The 24,569-nt window shown below is 42.7% G+C and overlaps 4 protein-coding genes and 1 long non-coding RNA gene across 5 annotated transcripts; 4 read left to right on the top strand and 1 right to left on the bottom strand.

Annotated features, from left to right (window-relative positions):
• The first annotated feature begins 366 nt into the window (after nt 1-366).
• Nucleotides 367-7,967, top strand: vsig10l (V-set and immunoglobulin domain containing 10 like). Its single transcript, XM_083678244.1, has 12 exons — nt 367-753; nt 1,282-1,611; nt 1,936-2,208; nt 2,735-3,001; nt 3,193-3,438; nt 3,729-4,007; nt 4,774-4,866; nt 5,486-5,710; nt 5,856-5,975; nt 6,092-6,132; nt 6,230-6,319; nt 6,585-7,967. Exons 1-12 carry the CDS (start codon nt 666-668, stop codon nt 6,657-6,659), a joined length of 2,127 nt encoding a protein of 708 aa, XP_083534370.1. The 5' UTR covers nt 367-665; the 3' UTR covers nt 6,660-7,967.
• A 1,811-nt stretch (nt 7,968-9,778) lies between these two features.
• LOC310810748 (B-cell receptor CD22-like) lies at nt 9,779-12,584 on the top strand (the record flags this gene model as incomplete). The annotated part of the gene is made up of 6 exons (XM_083678596.1): nt 9,779-10,052; nt 10,564-10,833; nt 11,057-11,329; nt 11,537-11,809; nt 12,025-12,291; nt 12,559-12,584. 6 exons carry the CDS (start codon nt 9,779-9,781, stop codon nt 12,582-12,584), a joined length of 1,383 nt encoding a protein of 460 aa, XP_083534722.1.
• Nucleotides 12,585-12,618: 34 nt separating this feature from the next.
• LOC310810593 lies at nt 12,619-13,793 on the top strand. The gene is made up of 3 exons (XR_014554442.1): nt 12,619-12,722; nt 13,162-13,247; nt 13,395-13,793. It is a non-coding gene; the product is annotated as an uncharacterized lncRNA (long non-coding RNA).
• A 2,458-nt stretch (nt 13,794-16,251) lies between these two features.
• On the top strand, nt 16,252-17,649 carry lim2.5 (lens intrinsic membrane protein 2.5; the record flags this gene model as incomplete). Its single annotated transcript, XM_083678240.1, has 4 exons — nt 16,252-16,426; nt 16,707-16,856; nt 17,119-17,253; nt 17,588-17,649. The coding sequence occupies 4 exons, from the start codon at nt 16,252-16,254 to the stop codon at nt 17,647-17,649; spliced, it is 522 nt and encodes a 173-aa protein (XP_083534366.1).
• Nucleotides 17,650-20,544: 2,895 nt separating this feature from the next.
• On the bottom strand, nt 20,545-21,477 carry LOC310810747 (free fatty acid receptor 3-like; the record flags this gene model as incomplete). Its single annotated transcript, XM_083678595.1, has 1 exon — nt 20,545-21,477. One exon carries the CDS (start codon nt 21,475-21,477, stop codon nt 20,545-20,547), a length of 933 nt encoding a protein of 310 aa, XP_083534721.1.
• Between the last annotated feature and the right edge of the window lie 3,092 nt (nt 21,478-24,569).

Genomic DNA, 24,569 nt, shown 5'->3' with positions numbered 1-24,569 from the left:
GATACTGGTCTGAAAATATTAACTTGGATCCCGAAACAGCCTGCCAACTTGAAGCTCCGTCGACTCAGGTTCGACATCCCGCAGCGCCCGCAGGCCACAGACCAGCTTTTTTTTTGGAGTCATCACCACTGGAAAGACCTTCATATTTCTCCCTACTTTCTCACATTACTGTTTGTTTCAATGTGCCTTTCAGCAGATAAAGCAGTCTACAGTAGAACTGCTCCCCTTCGAAGCTCAAACACACTCACGTTTGTAATATATTTACGAAAATAAAATAAGAAATCTCAGCTTGTCCAGCTTGTCTCTGGCCTAATTGGTACCCTATATATTATCAATGATTGGTACAAAGAGTAAAATTAATTTCAACAAGAGAGGCGTGGTGTCTCATGTGCACAATCAAGGCTTTGACGTCGCGCAGGTGAGGTTCTCCCACCTGATGACAGACTGCTCTGCACGGCGCAGGACACGGGACACCAGGACGGTTCGCACACTGGAGGACGTAGAACACGACAGCGATTCGCTCAACTGCGTGCGAACTTTCCCAAGGACGTTTCCCAGATTTTGGATTAAATTGAAAAACACAAAATGTTTTGATTATTTAAATTGATTTAACGTGAACGGTGGGACTATTGAGCACTTTATCGTTTCAGCAGGTGACGCCTTTAATGGACGTATTTTCAAATATGCCATCGCAGGTGCAATCTATCCACAGGTGGCACATACTCTGGGAAGTTCTGTTTTTTATGATTGGAGGTAAGTTTAAGAATTATTATAATCTCTACGCTTTGGCACAAATATAAAGGACAAACATGTTTTGACACTGACAATGTGTGGGTGTTATATGTACGTACCATGCCATGTGAATAGCTCTACATTAAGTAGAATTCTGATTGTTATTTTATTTTCATGTCCTTTTTTGGGGGGGGGGTTGGGGCAAGGGGAAAAAAGGGGATCAGAAATGAATAATTTTAATTCTCTTTACTAATTGTCAAAGCTGATCTACCTGAAACTACAAAAGCTAGTTATTGCTGGAGAATTTAGGGTTGAAAGACAATTCAATATTTTAGATACCTAACTCATGAATAGGCTACACCTGATCAACTAATGAAACCGATGATGAGCAAGTGAGTCAACAGGACATGAGCGTTTGTTAAGACATTTGTGAACCATGATAACTTTCAAAACGACTAAATGTAATATACAAATAAATACAAATGTATGTTGTCATTCACCTGTGTTCTTGTTCTGCTACCTGAATTTTTCAACCTCAATCAACCTCAGGTACACGCGGTCAGCTGACCGTCTCACCCCTTGGGCCCGCCTTGGTCAATGCCAAAGTTGGCAGCAACGTGACTCTGGCTGTGTCCTTCAGTGGAGCACCGTTTCCTGCTGTCAGCTGGTTCATGGGGAGCCTACCTGTGGTCACAGGGACAGTTGGTTCCAGCAGTGCAGCAGATGTGGACGATGACCATGAAGACGTGATAAACATTGAAGATGATGGGTCCCTCACCTTTACAAATGTGCAGCTAAGCTACACTAACACCTACAGACTGGACGTGACAAAGTCTGGAGTGGGTGCAGCCTCTACCACGTTTGTGCTCAAGGTCTATGGTGAGTAGCCTATCTGAGAGGATTCGATTCAGTTCAACTAAAGGCCGACTTGAGGACCTGTCTCAGCCTAGTAACTTTAATATCACTAAGTCTATATGTGATTTACTTGTGACTGGAGATGGGGGGACGACGACCTATGTTTAAACAAATGGAAAAGGTGGAATTCAAAGCAACGTTTTAGAATTACATCATGCCACTTTCCGTGCCTGTTGAAGCAATTTCCGCTGCCATTGTTACTGATCTTGCCTTGGTTGAAAATGTAATATTTCTTATCCACCCATCTTTACTCCTTGACCGAATAGCTATTACTGTCTACTTCCACAGAGGGCATACAGAATGTGTCTGTGAGCACCCACCCTGATGATGCCGTAGAAGGAGCTGACGCCTTCACACTGCGGTACAGCACACTGCAAGGGGAGGCTGAGGAGTTGAGATGGTACTTTAACAGTGTGGAGGTAACGAACAGCTCGCACTACACTGTGGGCCAGAAGAGCCTGGCCGTCATACAGCCGACACGAAATGACACGGGTCTCTACACGTTGGTCCTGACAAACCCTTTCAGCACCGTCACCACGCACAAGGACGTCACTGTACTCTGTAAGGAAAAGGAATCGGCTGACTTTTAACTTTGTGTTTGCCTGGTACATTAGAATTAGCTCTCTCTACTAACCTCTCTACTAACCAGCATCGTTTCCTAACTTGTGCACTTGCTACTTACTGGCATGTCTCTGGTCTCCACTAATTCATCATCCTCTTCATTAATAATTACTCTTGTGCTTGGTCATGTAGTGTACTCTGTGCATGTTTTTCCCTTGACCTCCCATTCATCGCATGTACCCATGTTGTTATTATAATAATAAGTAATAACATCTCCTATTGACTTCTTCATCACATTTCTTTCAGATTTTTCTTTTAATTTCACATTTATACGTAGAAAGACCTGCACACTCTTACTCTTCGCCTAATTCTAATTTCATGTCAAGTGCCAAAAAATGGGAATGCAGTATCTTGCCAGCTGAAGTGACACGCTCTTCACGCCAGCCTTTTAATGACACCCGATATGTCGTCCTTAAGTTGTCATCTGACTTTCCTTTTTCTCTTCTTCTTCTGTGGTCCTGCATAGATGGACCAGATGAACCAGTGCTTGGAGCCAGTCCATCTCAGCCTTTCTATGTATCTGGAGATTCTCTCCGTCTCTCCTGTCAGGCTGAGGGAGTCCCACAGCCCTCTGCCTCCTGGGTCTTTGGGGGTGACCCCGTCCCTGATTCTCAGGGAGGAAGTCTTAATCTGACCGTTGTCCAGACCAGCCATGGGGGTGTATACACCTGCCTGCTGGTCAATGAGAAGACGGGAGCCCAGGTTGAGAGGAACTTGAAAGTCGACATCTATGGTAGAGCATTGGTGTCTGTTCAATGGATTGCAATGCCAGTGATCAGAAGTGTGTGTGTGTGTGTCATGAAATACCATGATGTTGGGTAGGGTTGCCTATCTGGGGTGTTGGATTGTGTGTGTCTGTGTGTGCTTAATATCAGGCCTATTATTGTTGCAATTATTACAACTTGTCCTTTCCTCCCATGGCAGAGAGCCCCATTGGGAGCCCACTGTGTTCAGTCCAAGCAGTAAATGGAAATGCTTACCTGCAGTTCCACTGTCTGTGGCAAGGGGGCACCCCAGAGGCCCAGCTTTCCTTCCCAGCCCTGACCAACACCAGCACTGGGGCCACATACTTCAGCCTGATCATGAGCCCTTCTCAGGACCTGAATGGGAAAATGGTCACATGCATGGCCCACCACCCCCTCCGTCAGACACAGTGCAATGTTACAACCCGTGAGTTGCCGGGCATAACACAGACCAGTCCTATCCTTCTTCCTGTACCATCTGTTTATCCAAGCTCCACTTTGTCTGTCACTCTGTGTACTGAATAATAACATATTTGTGAGTTTCAGCTCAAACTCACAAATGTAAAAGATGAAATAAAACAACACAGCATATACACGTAATGCTCATGCGTACATGTGGTGGCAGTAGTGGTTTTGCTGACAGCGTCTCCAATTGACCATCGTTATCCCACGTGTTGATACCCAGCAGTGTGATGAACTGGTCTTGTTGTTCTTCAGGTGGTCCAACAGAGTTCTTACCTACGGTCATGACCACAGTGGCCTCGGACGGTAAAACGGTGGTCACTATCCGCTGCAATAGTGACGCCACCCCTAAAGCTGTGGTCACATGGTCCGAAGGGAGCGAGGTCTTAGCCAATGGGACGACATACCACATCAGTGCCAACAACACACAGCTCAGCATCCGAGAGTTCAACATCAGCACCGCTTTCCTGAAGACCTACACCTGCAACTGCAGCAACCCACTGGGCAGCCAGATAAAGGAAACTCTGCTGTTAGGTAGGTAGGATATAGTCCAGTGTTTCCCAGATGGTGGGTCAGCACCCATTGGTAGGTCATCATGGCTTGTATCTGAGTATCTAAGGGTATTTATCATTTGTAATCAATCCTACGATTTGAGCAGCTTTAACATGTTGCGATGCTAAAACATTTTAGATCCACTGTTAGTCTTCACAGTGCACATTACTATTTCAATACAGCATGTGATTTAAAGTGTACCTACAGTGTCTTCTAATATTAATTCCAAAATCACATGAACTATTGTCTTGGCATTAAGATGGACTCAGTTCAACTTATTGAGTGACTTGTTGAAGACTTGTTGCATTTGAGCTAATTTTAGGAGTGTCATAGTGAATACTTATTGACTCAAGACATTTCAGCTTTTCATTTTTACTTAATTAGTAAACATTTCTATATTCTAAAATAATTTCCACTGACATTATAGGATATTTCGTGAATATCAGTGACAAATAAATCTATTTTGAAGTCAAGTTGTAACACCACAAAATGTAGAAAAAGTACAAAGTCCAAATGCATCTGTGTGCTAAGAATCTGTGTGCAGACGTACTCTATCTAAAGGGCCGAAGAAGTTACCTGAGAGTTATAATTTAGGGCATTGGAGCTACATGGGTAAAGCAGCACAATGGGGCCTTATTCTGAGTGTAAAGTAAAACGAGTGATTGCTCCCAACCCTCCCTCCTCTAAAACAAAGCTCCATAGATTCCCTTCCAACCCCCCCCCCCACTTGCTCTGCCCCTCTTTCTAGGCCCCACCATCTCAGATTCCAGTCTGTTCCCTAATCAAGATGGAACCATCGTCACTATGACCTGGGAGGTCCCTCCTACCTCTGTTGTGACAGGTAAAGCTGCTGACTTGCCTATGCTCAAAAACGAAAGCTATGGTTAACGTATGCATGTAAACACATACTGTATAAAGAAGAAATCGCCCAATTCAGGGCATTGCAGTCATAGAACATGGAAAAGTTTCTATTTTCAACCTTTGTTGAATGATCTCAGGTGTGCATGTCATGTCAGCAGTAGGCCTACTGACGCTCAAACATGATGACGGCACAGGGTGCTGGGAACCAAAACCCAAACACTGAAGATGTGGGTGTAAATATTGCTTAATGAAACCAGCAGGATTGTCCAGCTTTTCTCTCCAAGGCTCAATGTGTTTGGTGTCACCGATACTGTACAGGACTGAACTACAGGTATTGCAATGGAAACAATTAACTTTTTGTTGTATTCAGTCCTTGTCCTAAGAAGCTTTGGTGAGGCAGTTTGCTCTGTCTTGCCAAGGACGTAACTATGGATATATCCTGTGAAGGATAAAAAAATTCCAGGAAAAACTCTGGGCCCCAATTAAAGCCTACAAAGCACTCAGGAAAGAAAACATCTTTCCCTCGTCCTGTGGTCAGAAGACTAGCTTCCTTAAGCACTACTCCATCCTGTCATGTCTGCCCATCTGTTGCTCTGAAGGCTTTGACATCCAGATGAAGGGACCAGACCTCCTAAGCGACACTCGCAACAGCAGCCGAAGGAAAAGAGCCACAGAGGAATACCGGACCATTCAGAAGAAGCCTGGTTCCTCCCGGAGCACGGATATCTTTGTACTGGATCCCAAGTCCACATACCGGTTCCGTGTCATCCCCATCGCTGGCAGAACTGTGGGAGAACCATCTGAGGTGCAGAGAATCGGACCAGGTATTTGAATTTTTGGAATTGTTGGAAAGAGGTTAACTGAATCAATTTGGTGTAAGTTATTTTAGGATTTTCTTGTACAGTACAGTGTATTAAATCATATGATTTCTCTCCAAAAACTGCATTGTCTGTGTGTTGCTGCTGACAGGTGAGGGGCTGAGTGGTCCAGCCATCGCAGGCATCGCTGCCGGTATCCCCTGCAGCCTCCTCTTCCTCCTCCTCCTCATCGGCCTCATTTACCTCTGCATCATCTGCTGCAGGAAGAGAAGTAGGCGCACCGCTGTCCTCCTCTTCATCACAACATAATCAATCTTCCTCTCTTTTTTCCCAACTAAAATCTGGTATGAAATCTGGTTTTCACTGTCCCATGTGTGTGTTTTATAGGGCGGCAGACTAGGTACCCTGTGTCCAGAGCAGTGGAGAAGGTAACGTGGGCCGCTGAAAATGGTTATTGAGCAAAATGTCATGTTCATCTCAGTTGATCTGAGCAAATTTTATCTGCTTCTTCTCGCCCTCATGCAGGCAGTTGCAACCCAACCAGATATAAGCTCTCCCCATACGCTGCTGACTGGAGGACTTAAAGTGCTCCCTGACTACAACAGATTACAACCAGTAAGTCACCCTGCCTAGTAATGGCATTTCACCAGAGAGCATCTTGGTGGTATAAAACAGAGGAATTGCAAATGTATAGGTCATTATTATCTCATTGATACTGGTCTCTTTACCCTGAATTTATAATATACACTTTATAGAAGAGACTGTAGGCCCAGTTGGAGAAACTCCACCCCAAATTGTGCCATTTGAGTCTGTTGATGATGAAATGCGCTATATATATATATATATAAATAAATAAATCTATTTTTTTTTTTTTTCCCAGACTCCATCTGAGCGGTCAGTGCCACTCCCTACATTTGTCCCTCCCCCCCCTGTGAGAACTGCCACAACTGTCTGAAGGATGACAGGATAACCCGTTGTGTTTTAGTATTCATATCTTTGTCTGTCTTGTGTGTCGTTGTTTTATCTTTAAAGTTGTGTCCTATATTTTATATTCTATTTAATCAAGATGGATTGCTCTTGTGTCAACCATCCACCATTAAATTAAATCTTTGTAAATGTAACTAAGTAGGTGATATGCATGCACAATTGTTTTTTTATTAGATTGGCAAAGCCCAAACTCTGACAATTGTAATGATATTGTACTGACATTTATTTTCAATAAATCTTTATTATTAAATTAAAGTACTATGACTGAACTCTATTCAGGCCAAGTTCCTAAATTTCTCAATTTCCTGTTTTTGTGGATGGAGATGATTCTATTTGGAGTCCTTTTCACGACAATAGATATTTTAAGACATTCCTTGTTCCAGCCATTCACAAGGTTGTGCCCCCAGGCATGCAATAAGCATGCAATGCTTGACTTCCACTTTCACATCAGTTTTCATGTCCTCTGCTCTTGAATAGAACTGAGATCTGAGCATAGCGTTGGTTCAGGCAGGGCACTATAATTCAATGTCGCAGATGTTCATAAGTATGAAAAAACATCCCATGTTCAAAGGGACAGAGGCTAAAAAGCAGCCAAGAAAACGCTTCTCCGTAGTGTAAATATTGCACTGGCGATGAGAGTAAGTTGTGTGTGGTCATCCCACCCACCACCCCCAGCCTCCACCTGCTCTGCATGTATCCTTCCTATGGGAGGTTTGATAAGCCATATATTGTATACTTGTATGTTGTGGTCATTTTACTCCAGACAGGGAACTATACGGAGTGAAACCATCCAGTTACCCAAGCTTAATGTATTACAATGTTCATGAAATAAATGGTTAAACTGATGTGAGTGTCCTGAATCATAAATGTTGTCATTGACACACATTGCAACAAATGTCCCATGTCCAATGTTAGCTGCCATAGCACTGATTGTGCTGAAAATGACACTTTGCACAACGGCCTTGGGCACGACAGTATAACATGCTCTCCAGAGCTGCCCTCAAAAAGCATAGTTATTAACTTGTATGGTGTTTTTTCCATTAGGTTTTCCATGAATCCTTTCAAATACACGGTTGCGAAGCTTTTGTGTACTAGATGTATCCCTGTTTGGATTGGAAGTATTGATTCTCATGTGTATAGAAGTATTGATTCTCATGTCTATAGAAGTATTGATTCTCATGTCTATAGAAGTATTGATTCTCATGTGTGTAGAAGTATTGATTCTCATGTGTGTAGAAGTATTAGATTAGATTAGATTAGATTAGTGTACTGCATTTCGTTGTCTCTGTACTTGTACTCTGCACAATGACAATAAAGTTGAATCTAATCTAATCTAATCATGTGTAAGTATTGATTCTCATGTGACACGGAGGTTCTCAGATGGTTTGGGTGAGAGGGGGTGGCTACATTGGTGTGACTACTCACAGGCATAAGGGAAAACAGAAGAGGGTGATATGCCAAAGAACACAGTGACACTGCCAAGACCAACAGATAAAACATCAACAAGACACTGAGTTGCTGAGGTATGTGTCTGAAATGCTGCATTATATTTGGCTTAAACTATTTAGTGAGTTGTAATATAATATGTGCCATTTAGCTGACGCTTTTATCCAAAGCAAACCCACAACCCAAGCGTTGTTAGCGCCATGCTTTACCAACTGAGCCACAGAGGAGTTGTATTTGCATTGCATTGCTTAATATTAATTATATATATATTATATATATATATATATATAATTCATATTTAATGGTAGTAACATTCAACTCAGTTAAAGTGATCATGATATATGAATTAAAATAACAAACAGAAGTAAAGTGTGTTAGTATAATATGACTATAGACTATCTATACTATATGGGAAATCCATCTGCATATATGTATTCTTACATTTTAACCATGTTAAATACTTGAGGAGTGTTTTTTAACAATGTCTTCATATTAAACAGGTATTTTAGTCATGCAAATTATCCAAGGACATCTTTCCCTCTGCTCTGCTTTACAAGGTACTCTTTCGTTTGGACCTATTTGCACCTGCTGATTGTGTTAGCTCATAATTTACATTCATTATGATTAGCCCTTGAGCGATGTCTGCTTAGTTTATGGTACCTCCTGGTACCCTGTTTATTATGCCTGAGGTATTTAGATGATATTAGTGGTTACAACAATGATCATTGTTGAAACATTTCAGATAAGATATGAGGGAAACATTCAAGGGAAAACATTGTGTTCTATTCTTTTCATGAGCTGAAACTGAAATGCCAACTCAACAAAAAACAATCCTGCAAAATGTTGCTAGGTTTGGGCATGCAAAATGTCCTTCATCTTTTCTTTATGCCATAATAGCGATCTGTTGTCAAATGAAAATGTAGGAATTATCTAATATCTCATCTCTCTCTCTCTTTCTCTCTTTCTCTCACCTTCTGTCTGTGCATCTGTCCAGTGGTGTGGTGTGTGTTAGTGGCAGGTCAGGAGTGGAGTGTGACCATACCCTCTGAGGTATCAGCCCTGACTGGGTCTTGTGTGTTCATCCCCTGCTCCTTCACACACCTGGGGTCCGATACACCCAGCGATGTTATCTGGTACCAGTATTCCAAGATACAGTACCCATTGGTCTACAGCAGTACCAAATCTGGGGAAGTCATAGAGAGTTTCAGGGGCAGAACCAAACTGATGGGCAGTGTCGCTAACGGAACCTGCAGCTTGTTGATCAATGGAACGCAAGCAGAACACGACAGAGAAGTGATTTACCCTTGGATTGTTGCTGATGGGTTCAAGTACAATAAAAAGACTGTGACACTAGAGGTTTCAGGTAATCATCAACCGATTCCAGAACTGATTCAAAATCTCACAGTTGAGATTTGAAAAACCTGCTCTGGTATAATGTTTAGAAATTGACCAAACGTTATACAAGAAATCATAATGATTGCGTATGGTTGTGTTTATTTTTCTTCTCTCAAAATATTTTCTGATGTAGATTCTAATGGACAGTAGAAATGTTCAGATACCAAACCACATTATTTTACCCCATTGTTATTTTCTTTCTTTGTGTGTCTCTTTATTTTATTAGAATCTGCAGCGAGGCCAAAGATGTCAGTCAGAGGAGGGCAAAGTGAAGGGGGCACTATCAGCATTTCCTGTGAGGTCACTTACACCTGCCCCTCCTCTACCCCCTCCCTCTCTTTTCGGGACCAGAAAGGTGAGGTCCAGGGGAACCACACGGAGGAGGGAGAGGGACGGTGGCGCGTCCTCTCCACTATCTCCTTCGTAGCTGAAGCAGAGGATCATGGGAAGATAGTGGTGTGTGATGTCATACACCCAGGAGGCCAGGAAGCGAAAGAGGAGGTGGTGCTCAGCGTTACCTGTGAGTCAGCTAGGGCTACCTGTATTACTCCAGTCCTGTTACTGCTCAGTTCATTACAATGTATTCACTCAAGTAGTTGTGTCATTTCTTCTCTTTCTGTCTTCTGGGTATTTCCTAATACAGCACCACCTACTGTGCAGTTTTAAAAGCTCATCTCTAAATACACCTGGCGGTCGCCAGGTGTATTTAGAGATGAGCTTTTAAAGCTGCACAGTAGGTGGTGCTGTGTTTTGGTGGGTGCTGTGACTATAACAGGCTGAAAATTGGAACCTTCAATAATCAATGCACTATTGAAGCATTGGAACATATGAAACCCAGGCAGAGCGAGGGAGTTTCAACCAACAATCCCTAAAGGGTGAAATATTTAGGCAATCATTGGACTGAACATGAGATTAACTTCCGTAATATTTATTATTAAAAAAAGGAAGCACCAATTTGAACATCCGGATGCTCTCGAGTAGATGTTTGACCTATTACATCACCGGTTCTCTACCCTCCCCCTGCACCTCAGATGCCCCTAGGTCAGTGAGCGTCTCTGCAGACCAGTCAGTGGTCCAGGTTAGCGCTAATGTGACCCTGACCTGTACCAGCGATGCCAACCCCCCTGCCAGGGTCTTCAAGTGGAACCGCCTGAGACATGGCCAGGTCGAGGCACTGAACCACACCACCACCGACACCACAACAGTCACAGACCTGGACCCAGACGAGAACGTGTTCTTCTGCTCAGCACTCAACCCTCTAGGGTGCACCAACTCCACTGCTTTTGTGGTCACTGCAGAGTGTGAGTGTTTTCTATGAGCATAGCTTTACTCATTGAGTGTGTGGATTTTCAAATGCAGGTCATGAGTGAAAGGGCATTGACCCCTGCGACAACAACAGAGACTACTAGGACGTGAGCAACAAGAGCTGTTATTGATTGAAGCTTGAGCTGCTATTTGATACATTGATCGATAACCATGTTTACGTGTGTCTCATCTTCCTGCGTATTTCTCCTTCATTTCCAGACACACCCTCGATCTCGGCTGAGTCCAGCTGCTCCTACCACGCTGGTCACGTGATCTGCAGGTGTCAGGTCCAGGCTCACCCCATCGCCACAGTCCAGTGGAGGGTGGATGGAGAACATGGACCCTCTGGCTCTGAGTCAACCATCTCATCCCAGAACCATACGGTGGTTGGGTCATGGTCTGCAAAGGGCACCAATGAGAACCTGACTGTGACCTGTGTGGTCAACAACACCCGTGGTCAGGTTGAGCGCACCCTGAGAATGCTGGTGAAAGGTAGTTGGGAAATGACAAATCTTTTCTCTGTGTTACATGGTAGTTTATATCATATTACGTAATTATGCATAATGTTTGATAAAGAAAACATGTGTACAGTATGTATTCAACATCCATGCTTGTGCTGTATTGTACACCAGGATGAGGTGACTGTGAGAGAACAGATTCATTTAACCGTATCTTCATCCATGTTTTCTCTCATCTCAGCTCCACCAACTAACGTATCCATCAGCCAGCACCCAGCCCACCCCGTGGAGGGGGAGATCATCACGCTGTCCTGTGGGGGTCACGGTCACCCCCCTGTGAGCTCCTACAGGTGGCACCGTGTGTTTGGGGATCGGGCAGTCCTACTCAGGGAGGACTCTGTAACTCTCTGTCTGACGGGGGTGACCAAGGACGTTGGGCTGTTCTCTTACTACTGCTCTGCTGTGAATGAGATGGGAGAGGCCAGTTCGCCAACTATGGCTGTGAATGTGGAGTGTAGGTACACATACAGTACACTATTTTAGATTGAGCTTGCAAATGGGCTATGGACCTCAACGTTAAGTATGTTAAATAAAGATAGGGTCAATTCGGTAATCTGCCCATTCACTAAGGTCATTCGTCTTTGAGCAGTACTTTTCGAAGTCAGACTGAGCCATTTTGTTGTTCACTCCCATCTGCTTTATCTATCACTCTCTTTCTCTCTCTCTCAGATGCTCCAGTCATTCTTCCTCTATCCTTTTGTACTCTGGATGAATGGGAGGTCAAGTGTGAGTGTGTGGTGGACTCACACCCAGTAGGCGACATCATCTGGAAACCCTGGAGTGTTCAGGCCAATCAGACACACAACATCACCTACCTACTGAACTTCAGGACCCTGAGGTCTGTTCTCATTGGACCAAAGACTGATGACATGGGCAGTGTCCTCTGCAATTCGACCAATGAGCATGGGAGTGCCTCCCTCAAACTTCCATTTAGAGGCAAGTTCTCCAGCCTTGTCCAAATAGATCTGTTACAGTTTAATATCAATTCTGTAATTGAAGTTAAATCTATGTTGTTGTTTTTTAAATCTTTTTTTTAGTCTTTAATTAATAGATTGATAAATTGATTCTTAAATGCCATGTTCAATATCTGAGATGATGATAAATATTGAATGCATATTGGATATTTCATTTTTAAAAATTGGCCTTTCATTGGCCAAGTGGATATTTCATGTCTAAACTGATGTAATTGGTGTAATTCAACAGAAGACTCCCATTATAAGCAAGACTGAGGATCATGTTGTTCTTTTTTCAATGGCAGGTGGATCTTCTGCACTGTCCCAATTCTATGGAGGAATCGGGGCCGTCTTGTTGCTGGTGATTAGTTGTTTTGTCACTTTTTTATTTTGGAAATTCTTTTCAATCAAGAGGTAAGCGTATAGTGTACATGCCCCATACCCATCTCACAGCCTCTAGCCTCATTACCACTTAGCCTTGTACAGCCTACAAAATGTATTGTTTTATTGTTCTATGTTGTAAATTTGTACATTTGTTATTGCTATTTTGTTACTATTTTGCTATTTTGTCAATTTCTTGTCAATATTTGCTATTGTTTTTTCTGTCCCATGCACCAACCTCACCAAGTCAATTTCCTGTATGTACAAATATACTTGGCCAAATAAAAGAATTCTGATTCTTAAAGAGGACATGTTACATTTGCATTGTAGGCATGTAGCAGACACAGAGCAATTAACAATAAGTGCATTCAACTTGAATAGGTGGGACAACCAATTACAACACATTTTCTTACATGATACTAAGACAATTTCGTTGATGCCATCTTTTGTGTTTATCTTTATTCCTTCACAGAGGAGGAAGACATGGTGATATTGCACTGGAGGATGTTGAGCTGAAGGGGGCGCTACAGGTGATACATGAAATGCACGACAGTCCAGGTAACGCAAGCATGTTGATAGTGTCTGAAGAGGACTTTCACTATATGTCTTACTTGAGATAAACCTGGAAAACACACCAGGATGCCAATCAATGGGCACTATCATCTTTGAATATTCATGATTGAATCGTTCCCTGTGTTTGTTTAGATATCCCAGAGGCCCGTGTTCACTGGATTTGAGGTCTGAGGCCTGGTTGTAAACGTCTGTGAAAAATAGAAATTAAATCATGTTTATTTCTGTGGGCACAGATAAAATAAGTGTTAATTGATACATTTATTTTGTGTAATGTTTTTTTGTACAATTGCGAGACCAATTTCCCAAGTGTGGGTCAATTAAGCTTTTTGGATTCAGATTGTCCTGAAATCATGGATGTGTTGACTATTTTAACAAAATAAAGAAGCCCCCAAATACAGTACCGGTCAAACATGCCTTAACAAATTATGCTAATTATTATCATTATTATTATCTAATACATGTGCATTGAAATTCAGTGTCAATATCATTATTGTATATATGTGACTGCGGATCATTTTGAATAAATTCAGATTTACCAGCAGTGTCTCCAATGTCATGATGTTACTGCATATGCACGCTCAGATTTGTGATACTGTAATAAATACCAAATAATGTGACACTGCTTCATTCAATATGAGCGTGTGTGCGCATGTGTGTGTGTGTGTGTGTGTGTGTGTGTGTGTGTGTGTGTGTGTGTGTGTGTGTGTGTGTGTGGGAGAGTTTATTCAAGCCAGCGTTCTGTCATGTGTCTGCCCTAAGTGTGTATGTGCACCCATGACCACACCCATTCCCAGATGACAGCGCCCCTCCACTGAAAGAAAGTGTGCGCTTCAGCAGGTTGCATTGACCGCCCCAGTACTGCAAGCCTCTGCACAACCACAGTTCCAGAACACCAAATACAACAACAGAAAAGGGCACCGTGGTACACCGGCCTCATTCCACCAACCCCCCCATCCCCCACACTATCAACCCCCCCCCTCCAAACACACCCCACTGGTTCAATGGGAGAGAGTCACGTGCCTCTGCGCCCACCAGCTCAAGTGCATTTGTTCTGTGCCGATTGTTTTAAAGGATTTTGCCTCCATCGACAGAAAAGCAGAGGGGATAACTTTTTGGAATTCGGCCTAGGGGGTCCTCTTTGACGTTTTGCTCACTCCGGGCTTGCACTCTCTCTCTCACTCTTTCCCCGTGGAAAGGTTGATACTTAAGAGGGTTTATCTGTCCTGAAGAACTCAGGTAAGAAGCATCCCGGTCTTACACCTGGGGGCCGTCGTTGTTGTGTTGACAATTTGGACAGTTTGGATTAATAAGCAGGAGTATACAGTATCTGTGAGGAATAGTTCACTCTTGGCCATGTGGGGCACAAGTGGGCCGAAAGGGCAACTCTTGATGTAGAGATATCAGAGCTAAAGAACGCTGGCATGTCCTTTGACATGAAGAAACAGCAGTGAGGTTATGGCTGTCCGAACGGAAGACGTTTCGTTGAGGGCAAAATTAATTTGTTGACAGAAAAAGTGCAGTGCACAGTACACGGGTGTGACATCTGTATTCATTCATCAGTTCCACATGAAACAGACGAGGTGTTTTCTACAAACATTTTCTTAAAATTGAGAAAAACAGGCAGTTATAATATGCTTGTGGTAGGCCTAAAAGTCAAGGTCCCAATAGATTCATATTGGATGTAGCACGTGCAAAATATGGAATGTATGTATTATGGCCAAGATAGATCCAATAGTTGTATGGGATCCAATTGCCTGTAGCACCAGGGCTATCTATGGTGATGTGTCTAGTGCTTTGCATGTTATCCATACTGCCATCATGTTATCAGTGATATCAAGTTAGTCATTAGTCAATATTTACTTTATAAGGCAAGATAATGACCTGGCTGATATTTACTGTAACAGTATCAGCCAGCTTACTTTGCTTAAAAACACTGATAAGAGTAAGCTCTATCTTTTTAATAAACTGGAAATATAGAGTTGATTCAGAAGTTTTACAAGAGTTGGCTGAATCACTAAGTATCTCTGTCTCGTGAAATACCATCCCGGAGTCCCAAATTCTTATCTATATATAATATATGCCATTTAGCTGACGCTTTTATCCAAAGCGACTTACATTTCAGTATATATGGTCCCAGCAGGAATCAAACCCACAACCTAAGCATTGTTAGCGCCATGCTCTACCAACTGAGCCACAGAGGACCATGTCAGAGGAACCATATCTTTAAAGAGACAGATGCTCTCACCCTTCAAATATAGCATTTTCGATTGTACAGGAACACATGGATCCTTCAGTGTGACAGTGGTTGCATTAATATTTGTGTTTTAAGTATTTCACTGGTGCATGACGGTAGTAAGTGGAGAGGGTGATGTTATACAGCGTTGACAGTGAAAGAATAGCTGAATCGAGGTCACTCAAATGAGGGTGCTTCCTGTAAGGAGACCACATGTATAGGCGCTGGGTGCCTGTGCATAATGATGTGCTGTGCTGAGTAACATGGACATCCTAATGTCTGTCTGCACATAAGGGTGCTGTGTGTTGTTGTTCTTTGACATTTTAATTTAGTTTGCGCTGTATGTGTGTGTACTGATAGTGAGGAAGGTAATGGTTGTGTTTGTCTGCTTCTGTGCACTATCGATACATCTGTGTATAGATGATTTCTGAGGGCAGTTGGCCATCTGTTTGTTGCGTATAATATACTGTATGTGTATTCCACAGTGGTCTGCAACTGTGTATTTATAGATTGGATCAATTCCATTTGAACTCAGTCGATATGAGAAGCAAATCAACGGTCGAAAAAAGTCAGCCAAGAAAAACAAAAGTCAATTTTCAGTAACAGTACGCTGTCTGGATTGAAATGGAATTGACCCAAACCTTGATAGTGGGACACTTGCTAGGACTCCTGTCTGCCGTGATGAATGACTGTGCCACTGACCCCATCCCTCTGCCCTGCTGCGCAGTGCGTAGAGCCGCCGCCGTGTCACTCAGGATGTACAGCTTCATGGGAGGGGGCCTGTTCTGCGCCATCGTGGGGAACATCCTCCTGGTGGTCTCCACAGCGACAGACTACTGGATGCAATACCGTCTTTCAGGCAGCTTCGCCCACCAGGGCCTGTGGAGGTACTGCATGTCGGGCAAATGTTACATGCAGACGGACAGCATCGGTGAGTGGGGACCTGTGGGGACCGCCAAGGGCACTGTCTGCTCTAGGCTTGGTCGTGGAGAATTGAATGAACATATACATCTGGAATGGAATAGGACTAATGCACTTATGACCATGGAACATTCGTACTCATATTTAATCTTTAATTGAAATGCTTTTGGGTCAATTTTGAGCTCCATGATAAGTTAGTCAAAATATCGGTGGGTGATAACTATTTGGAATGGTGTCTTTACTCTCCCTTCCCCTCTCTCTCTCCATCTCATCTCTCTCTCCCTCCTCAGCCTACTGGAATGCCACCCGGGCCTTCATGATCCTCTCGGCCATGTCATGCTTTGCCGGCATCATAGCAGGGATTCTCTCCTTCGCCCACTTCTCCGCCTTTGAGAGGTTCAACCGCTCCTTCGCTGCAGGGATCATGTTCTTCGTCTCCAGTGAGTCGCACGAGCAAAGACCTAGACACAATACACAAATACACACAGCACACAAATACACACACAATACACAAATACACACAGCACACAAATACACACACAATACACAAATACACACAGCCTCGAATCGACACAAACATGTAAACTCAAAACAAAGTCCCGCAGGATGGAAAAAACTAAGGGCACAGCCCTTATGTTACCCTCTGCTAAATGTATTCTGACTCGTCCTAAATTTGACGTGTGCTCCGTCTTTTCCTGCCAGCGCTCTTTGTTCTGCTTGCGATGGCCATTTACACTGGGGTGACGGTGAACTTCCTGGGGAAGCGCTTCGGTGACTGGCGCTTCTCCTGGTCCTATATACTGGGCTGGGTGGCACTGCTCATGACCTTCTTTGCAGGTAAGTCAGAGGGACAGAACCAGGGCCTGATTGGTCACAGACGGCGGCCATATTTTTCTTATGTCCCCAGTCCCAAGAGATTATTTTGAAGTCCCAAATGCTTGTGGTACAAAGGAAGATCAAATACTTGCTGCAAATCCCGACTAGGTACACTGATATTTACTGTGTGCAGAGAACATTCAATATTGATTCTAGAATCTCACCAGATTCTGTCCAGCCAGGCATGAGGACAACAGAACCACTCAAACGGTTCCATTTGGCTCTCCCTTGTTTCTATGGAAAGGCAATCCAAAGACAACACACATCTTCAGTTGATCTCCATTTTGTTTTGCAGGTATATTTTACATGTGTGCCTACAGAATGCATGAGTGCAGGAGAGTTGCTGGCCCACGCTAAAAGACTGAGGGGAGCCAAAAGGTCGCAAGACTGGGGCATTTTCATCCCCAAGACTGGGGCATTTTCATCCCCAAGACTGGGGCATTTTCATCCCCAGCAAGTCCATCATGATGGGAGAATCAAGCTCATAATGGGATACCTGTTAACTAAATGAAAGATTGAGAACCAAACATTAATAAAGAATGATATGTTCTGCATTAGCAGTGTACTTTTCATTCGACATTGACATGCTTTAGTCACCTGAACACTGTATGTGCAGTTGTGGAGGAATACTCCTTTCTCCCTAATAAATTCGGTTGGGTATCAAACTCCAAAATTCAGGGAATGAAGACATGTACAAATCTAATAACAATGATCAATAATACATTTTAATACAAGCTTGCAGGAGTACTATAGTGGCTCTCTCTAAGAGATAACCAGAGTAAGTCAGGGGATACAGAGAAAAGGGTGCAGTTCTTATAGGAGAGAAAGCTTCCTGTACATTCCATAGTACAGCCAGGCCATATAAGTCTCTTTCTTGGTTCATCTTCCAGTTTCCCAACATTCTGATCCCATGACTTAACTGGAAGGTAGGTACCTGTCCCTTCATCTCTCCCCCCAGCCCCCAACCACACGTGAATGTCTCACAGACTAACCTTGATTTACATACATATTACTTTGCATTGTGTTCTTTAATATATGCAACTATAGTAATGCAAAATGATTCATAAATGCAACTATAGTTATGCAAAATGATTCATAAATGCAATTATAGTTATACAAAATGATTTGCCTTCCACACAGTAATGTCTTTGCACACACAGTGGAGTGGTAGGAAGGGAGGGAAAAGAATGAGCTGATATACAATACTTGACATGTTAGGCAGTGCTCTTTATTGAAGTCCCAAAGAAATGGATGTAATTCAGGGGTAATGTTTCTTAGCTGGAATAACACATTTTTGGCAAACAATTCTGGCAGAGGTTTTTGGTAAGCATAACAGCATTTCTCATTTATTAAATTCATTATACAATTAATTATACAATGCTGTAAGATTCACAGTTTCATAGGCCAGTGGATTTCCCTGATTGACATTTGGGTATTCATATCATAGTCTGCACAACAACGGTTTCCATGATGTCTTTATTCAAATTGTTGCACAGAACATCAAATATATGACGTGTTTACTGTTGTGAATGGAATGTCATCAAGTGTATTCATGATTTGCATCTGAGTCACTGTTTTGTTGTGGCCTTATTGACTCCCGAATTGCCCACTCACAACCCGGTTCTAAAGTGGCGAGTGGACATACTTCTGGAGAGCCAACTTAAAGTCTTAATGCAACCAGATCTACAGCCTTTCTAAGTAAACTCAACTTTTGGGACAAGGAAGTTCATCTAACCTTAATTTCTGAGTCAACTGAGTTAATGTTTTCAAAGCATTTTCAGTTTATTACATTTTTGTTCCGTCAACATTCCTTCAGGGCTAGGTAAATGTGTTGTTGAAGTTGATTGAACTATGTAGGGAACTATTTAAGGTAATTTATTTTCTTGACATTGAAGTGAATTGTCCATGGACTTTGAGTCTAAACTGATTCTTTGATTTGTGTCAGTCATGGTCCTATTTCAGCGATAATTAAATTTTGCCACAAATCAAATAAACCAACAATCTCATGAATGCTTTTTTAGCTTTCTGATACAAGGCTTCAGATTTTAGCCTCTGAAGATTATATTTGAACTGTACACAGTCCCTGACAATTAAGTGTCATAAAATTAAATAAAACAAACCAAAGGACACTCAGAAATATGTTGGAGACACCAACACAATATTTTAAGTTGCCACAATGTTAAGGTTCTTAAATAGTTCTATCAACTCAGGTATATACGTATATTGCAAAGGAAAAATTCAATATCCAAGTGCATCCAATATAATTTTTTAAAATTCTGCCCACAGCAAACAAAGGACATTGAGTTTTCAATGGCGGCTCATATTACCAGTCCAGCCAACTTGGACATTTAAGATGTATTTTTTTACAGTATTGTATATTGTCCTGCCTACTGTTTATACCACTGAAAGGTCAATCAACTGAACTATTGTTTTGTTGCTTCACACCACTACATGTAATATAGCTAATTACAAAATGCCTCAAAGTAGTCAGTTAGCACACGTGAGCATGAGGAAGATGACATTACCTCCACCATGTTGTAAGGTATTGCGTTGGACAAGCGGACCCAGGTGCGGTGCGTATAATGAGGCAGACGAAAGGCAGTGATTCGAAAATAAAAGTTTCTTTAATTTAAAGGTAGGTTCTGGTTAACACAGGACACAAAACACAAACTTTACACGAAAATCAAATGGGAGAAAGCAAAACAGAAATCTCCGAAACAGAAATAGTAGGTAACGAAAGGCAGTGGACTAAACGCGAAAACAAATAAAGAAAAGGGAACAACATCTCATCACTCAAACTCGAAATATCACAGGCTTACTTCTCTTGGGTGAACGTACAAATGGTGCACACACTGAAGACCGAGCGGGGAGTGAAGGGGAGTGAGGGCATTAAGAGGCACAGGTCACCATCAAACACAGGTGCAAGTAATAAGTCCATAGTGAGTAAATGAGTGAATGAGCGAGTGAGAGGGTGAGAGGGTGAGGCGGCACAGTGAGTGGCCGAGGGGGACACCTAGGGCTCGCAATGGGAATAGCGACCCCATCCGTAACACCATGTAGGCCAGGGCTAAACTACTAGCTAGCTAATGTGATGTTTTTTGTTAATATGTTTTTAAGGCATTTCTGCTTTATTGGGATAGAGATGGTAGAGATTGGCAGGAAGGAGGGATGACATGCAGGATATGTCGATGGCCGGAATCGAACCAGGGACCTTGCGATGATGTTTTGGAAAATTCTGTAATGTGTAGAATTTTATCCCGACAATTGTGACTCTTGGACCATGTTTATGCCACCGCTTTGTAGTGCAGACCGCCATCCAATTAACTTTAAAAATGTATTCTTAGTAGTCACACGGATGGCGGAGGAGGAGAAGAAGAAGATGATGGGGTCCAGGCATGTGTTGAAGGTGCTGAGCAGCAGGGTGTAGTGTCTCCACAGGGGGCTGGACTCCTGGATGTAGCCCACCACATGGGAGACATTATAGGGTAATACACACACCAGGAACACCACCATTGTGCCCACCGCCATCCCGATGGCCTTCCGCGTCTTCTCCCGGTTGATCCTGGGTTGTGTGTAGAGGATCCAGATGCAATTCACATAGCAGAAAATGCAAACCAGCAGAGGCAAAACGCAGAGGACAATGAAAAACTCCAACCGTACTGGGAGGAGGATGGCCAGTTGTGCTGTGGTGAAGTTCTCGTAACAGAAAGGGGAGTCACTGTTGGAGAGAGTGGGATAGTCCGAGATGACAATGGTGATAGTGCAGTGCCCTAAGGAGATGACCCATATGACGGCACTAACCACTACGGCATGGATAGGCTTTTGCAGCCTACGGTAGGTGATAGGGAAGGCCACGCAAATGTAGCGGACCACGCTGACCGCCATCAGAAGGAGAGAGCTGGTGTAGATGGTAGAGAAGAAGATGAAGGAGGTGATGGAGCAGAAAATGCTGGGCAGGTTCCACAGCATGCCGGACGCAGCCTCGTGCATCTTGAGGGGTAGGAAGAAAAGGAAGAGGAGGTCCGATATGGTGAGGTTGAGCAGGAGGATATCTGTGAGAGTGGGCTTGTTGTGGATCTTGATGCTGAAGACACAGAGGGCCAGGATGTTGTTAGGCAGGCCAATCAGGAAGCTGACGATGTTGATAGACAGAATCGCCTCACTACTCACTCCCACGTCCGGCATGGCTCTGTGGAGAGGAAGCAGATACAGCCAAAACTAAATTAGCACAAAAGGGTTCATAGGGTTTCAAATGAACAGACATTTTTGTTGTTTTGAACAAAACCTTTATAAAGATCGATCTTGAGATCTTTACAATATCTCAAATATCTCTATAACAATATCTATCCCTATAATGAATGCAAGGGAACAGCCCCTCCCTGTTTGCAAGCAATGGTTAGCCCCCAAACCCCTGCAAGATCACTCCGCTCGTCCACCTCGGCTGCCCGCCTGGCACCGCCACTTCTATGTGGATGCAGTGGCCACGCTACTCGGTCACGGTTTTCATTGTCCTGGCGCTCCGCTGGTGGAATGAGCTTCCCACTACTGTCAGGACTGCAGAGTCACTTCCGATCTTCTGCCGTAGATTGAAAACCCATCTCTTCAGGCTACATCTTAACAGTCCCTCCTAAAGACCGCTTCACCCTCACTACCCCCCCTATACTAATCCTAACCCCAACCCTAGAGACCTCTTCATCCCCGCTACCCCCCCTGTACAAATTCTCTCCTGCTAATAAAAATAAATAAAATAGCCTACTGGCATTACGACTGCCTATGGCCCCTGTTGTGAGCATTGATTACTTTGTCTTATGATGACAGTTGGATAGATGATTCACTTGTAATGTAACTTTGTATTTGCATGCCTTCCCCATACTTTTCGAGGAGAAGATATAAAACATAGAGATTAGGATAATAAAAACGGTACCGCACATCATACCTGGTTACAGATGAGTATCCTTTAAGAGCCCAACCAAGCCTCTAAAGGAAGTTATGGATTGGTATTCAGTCAGTGTAAAGATGTCTAGTCCAGCTGACCTGCTTGAGGACTGATGTCTGAGGACACAATGATCTCCCCACACACCTCTGGCATGAGAGCATTAGGTAATGGTTAACAAAAATGCAAAATCATGGTGCCATGCTATAGCTTCCATCTGATACATAGATCACTGTCTGTAATCTTCAGCACTATTATATCACCTGCATCTGCTTGTGATTAAAAGGTGCCATCCTCATTCTAATGGGTACAGTAGTCTATTGGTATTAGCGAACATGAACAATACAGATCTGTAGGGTCATTTGTGCCTCATACTGAGCCCCTGCACATGAGTGATGTTGGAGATCACAAGGAATGTAAGGGTCCCTCCTTTTCTCTGGACAATAGTGGGAGGCCCTACTGAGGACGAGGGTTAACTTCAGGTGACAGAACGCACAGACCATCAATGACACAATGTACAGAACCACACACAGAGTTCCAAGGGTATAACACCTCAAATTGCCCTGGATAAAGCTGTCATTCTCAGCATCAGACATACGTCAGATGGATTCAGGCACATACAGTGGGGGAAATAATTATTTGATCCCCTGCTGATTTTGTTAGTTTGCCCGATTACAAAGAAATGAGTGGTCTATAATTTTTATGGTACTTTTATTTTAACAAATAGAGACAGAATATCAACAAAGAAGTCCAGAAAAAACACATTATATAAAGTTATAAATTAATTTGCATTTGATCGAAGGAAATAAGTATTTGATCCCCAAGCAAAACAAATGCAAATTAATTTATGTATGTATGTACTGTATGTCACTTACTGAACCAATGGGATTTCAGTTTTGCATATTCAAACTAGAGCCATGGGGTACACCCTTTGTCGTAATCTAGGGATCAAAGTGCTACTGTTGCTATCGTTGCTGTTGCTAGGGATGCCAGTTATGGATGTTCTGTGAAGCTACAAAGGCTGTTTATTCAATTCACAATTCACACAATCAATCAATATACACAATTTACAATTATACATCATACACAATTACAACAATATTAGGTCTAGCCAACCTTTTGATAAACGATGCAATGATAAGTATTAAAACTCTAATTAAATCACCTGTGATAAAGTGAAGGGAGCTTTGGTACTGTAGATCCATCCAAAGGTTTAAGCGTAGTGGCTTCTGCATTCTGGTATCACCATAATCAAGCACTGGCATGAACGTTGATTGCCCAATCCTACCTTAAATCTTAGCTTTTGGCACCTCTGTATGTTTTCTAAATGTAAACCAAATGCCCGGGTATACACTCACTTAACACTTCATTAGGAACACCTGTACACCTTCTCATGGTGGAGGTGGTGTAATGGTGTGGGGAATGTTTTCTTGGCACACTTCAATCATCGCAAGCCTGTTTTGAGAGCAAAGGGAGGCCCTACCCAGTGTTAGTGTAGTGTTCCTACTAAAGTGTTCGGGGAGTGTATATAAGTGGGGACATGCTCAATGGGGGCACCACCAAGTATCAATTTCAGTTCAACAAATGCTTTCTGCAGGACAATAAATGCAGACTGCTGCTCAGAAAGAACTTGGTCAATCGTGGGGGCAATAGCACACAACAGTGTTGTCTGTAATACTGTACTTCGAATAGACGGGAGGGACATATTCCATTAGGAGACTCAAATACTGCAGTGAGCCATTTGGAGTGCAATATATTCTCACATTGTTTACTTAAACTCTGTTTATTGTGAATAATCACTTGTTTCTCAAAAACATAAAAATCATGCTTTAGATTATCATGAGCTTTTAGGTATAACCTAAAAATAACAGTAAGTGTAATTAATATGCAATGATCAAGGAATTTAAGCAAGTACTTTTTTAAGCAAGTAGCTGCTTAATACAGGGCTGTAAAATAAAGGGTTACCAATATTTGGGGGCCTATTTGAACAAGCACATTCATTACTTGACTTCCATATCCCTTCAGCGAGTGTACAAGCAAAAAATACTGCTGTAGGTTATAATACACTTTTAACAGAACATTATTCAATTGACAGACAAAACCAACTGGTAAACAGTCTCATCATTGTTGCGGTGCTATTTAGTTTTCATAAAGGTCACCCATGTCTGCACACATAGCCTAAAAAAAACAGAAAGAGTATATTAAGGTCTATTTCTACATGCTTGAGAAACAAACAGCAAAGCACCACATTTAGGTCATCCCACCAAATAAGTGGTTGTGGTTGTCACTACATCTGGGGTGCCCTACTTACAAACATTTTAAGTGTCATTTGTAATATGTACTG

Source organism: Argentina silus, assembly GCF_951799395.1.
Source record: "Argentina silus genome assembly, chromosome: 10".
NCBI lineage: Eukaryota > Metazoa > Chordata > Actinopteri > Argentiniformes > Argentinidae > Argentina > Argentina silus.
Note: the sequence above shows the minus strand (reverse complement) of the source record. Positions and strands in the feature narration are given on the sequence as shown.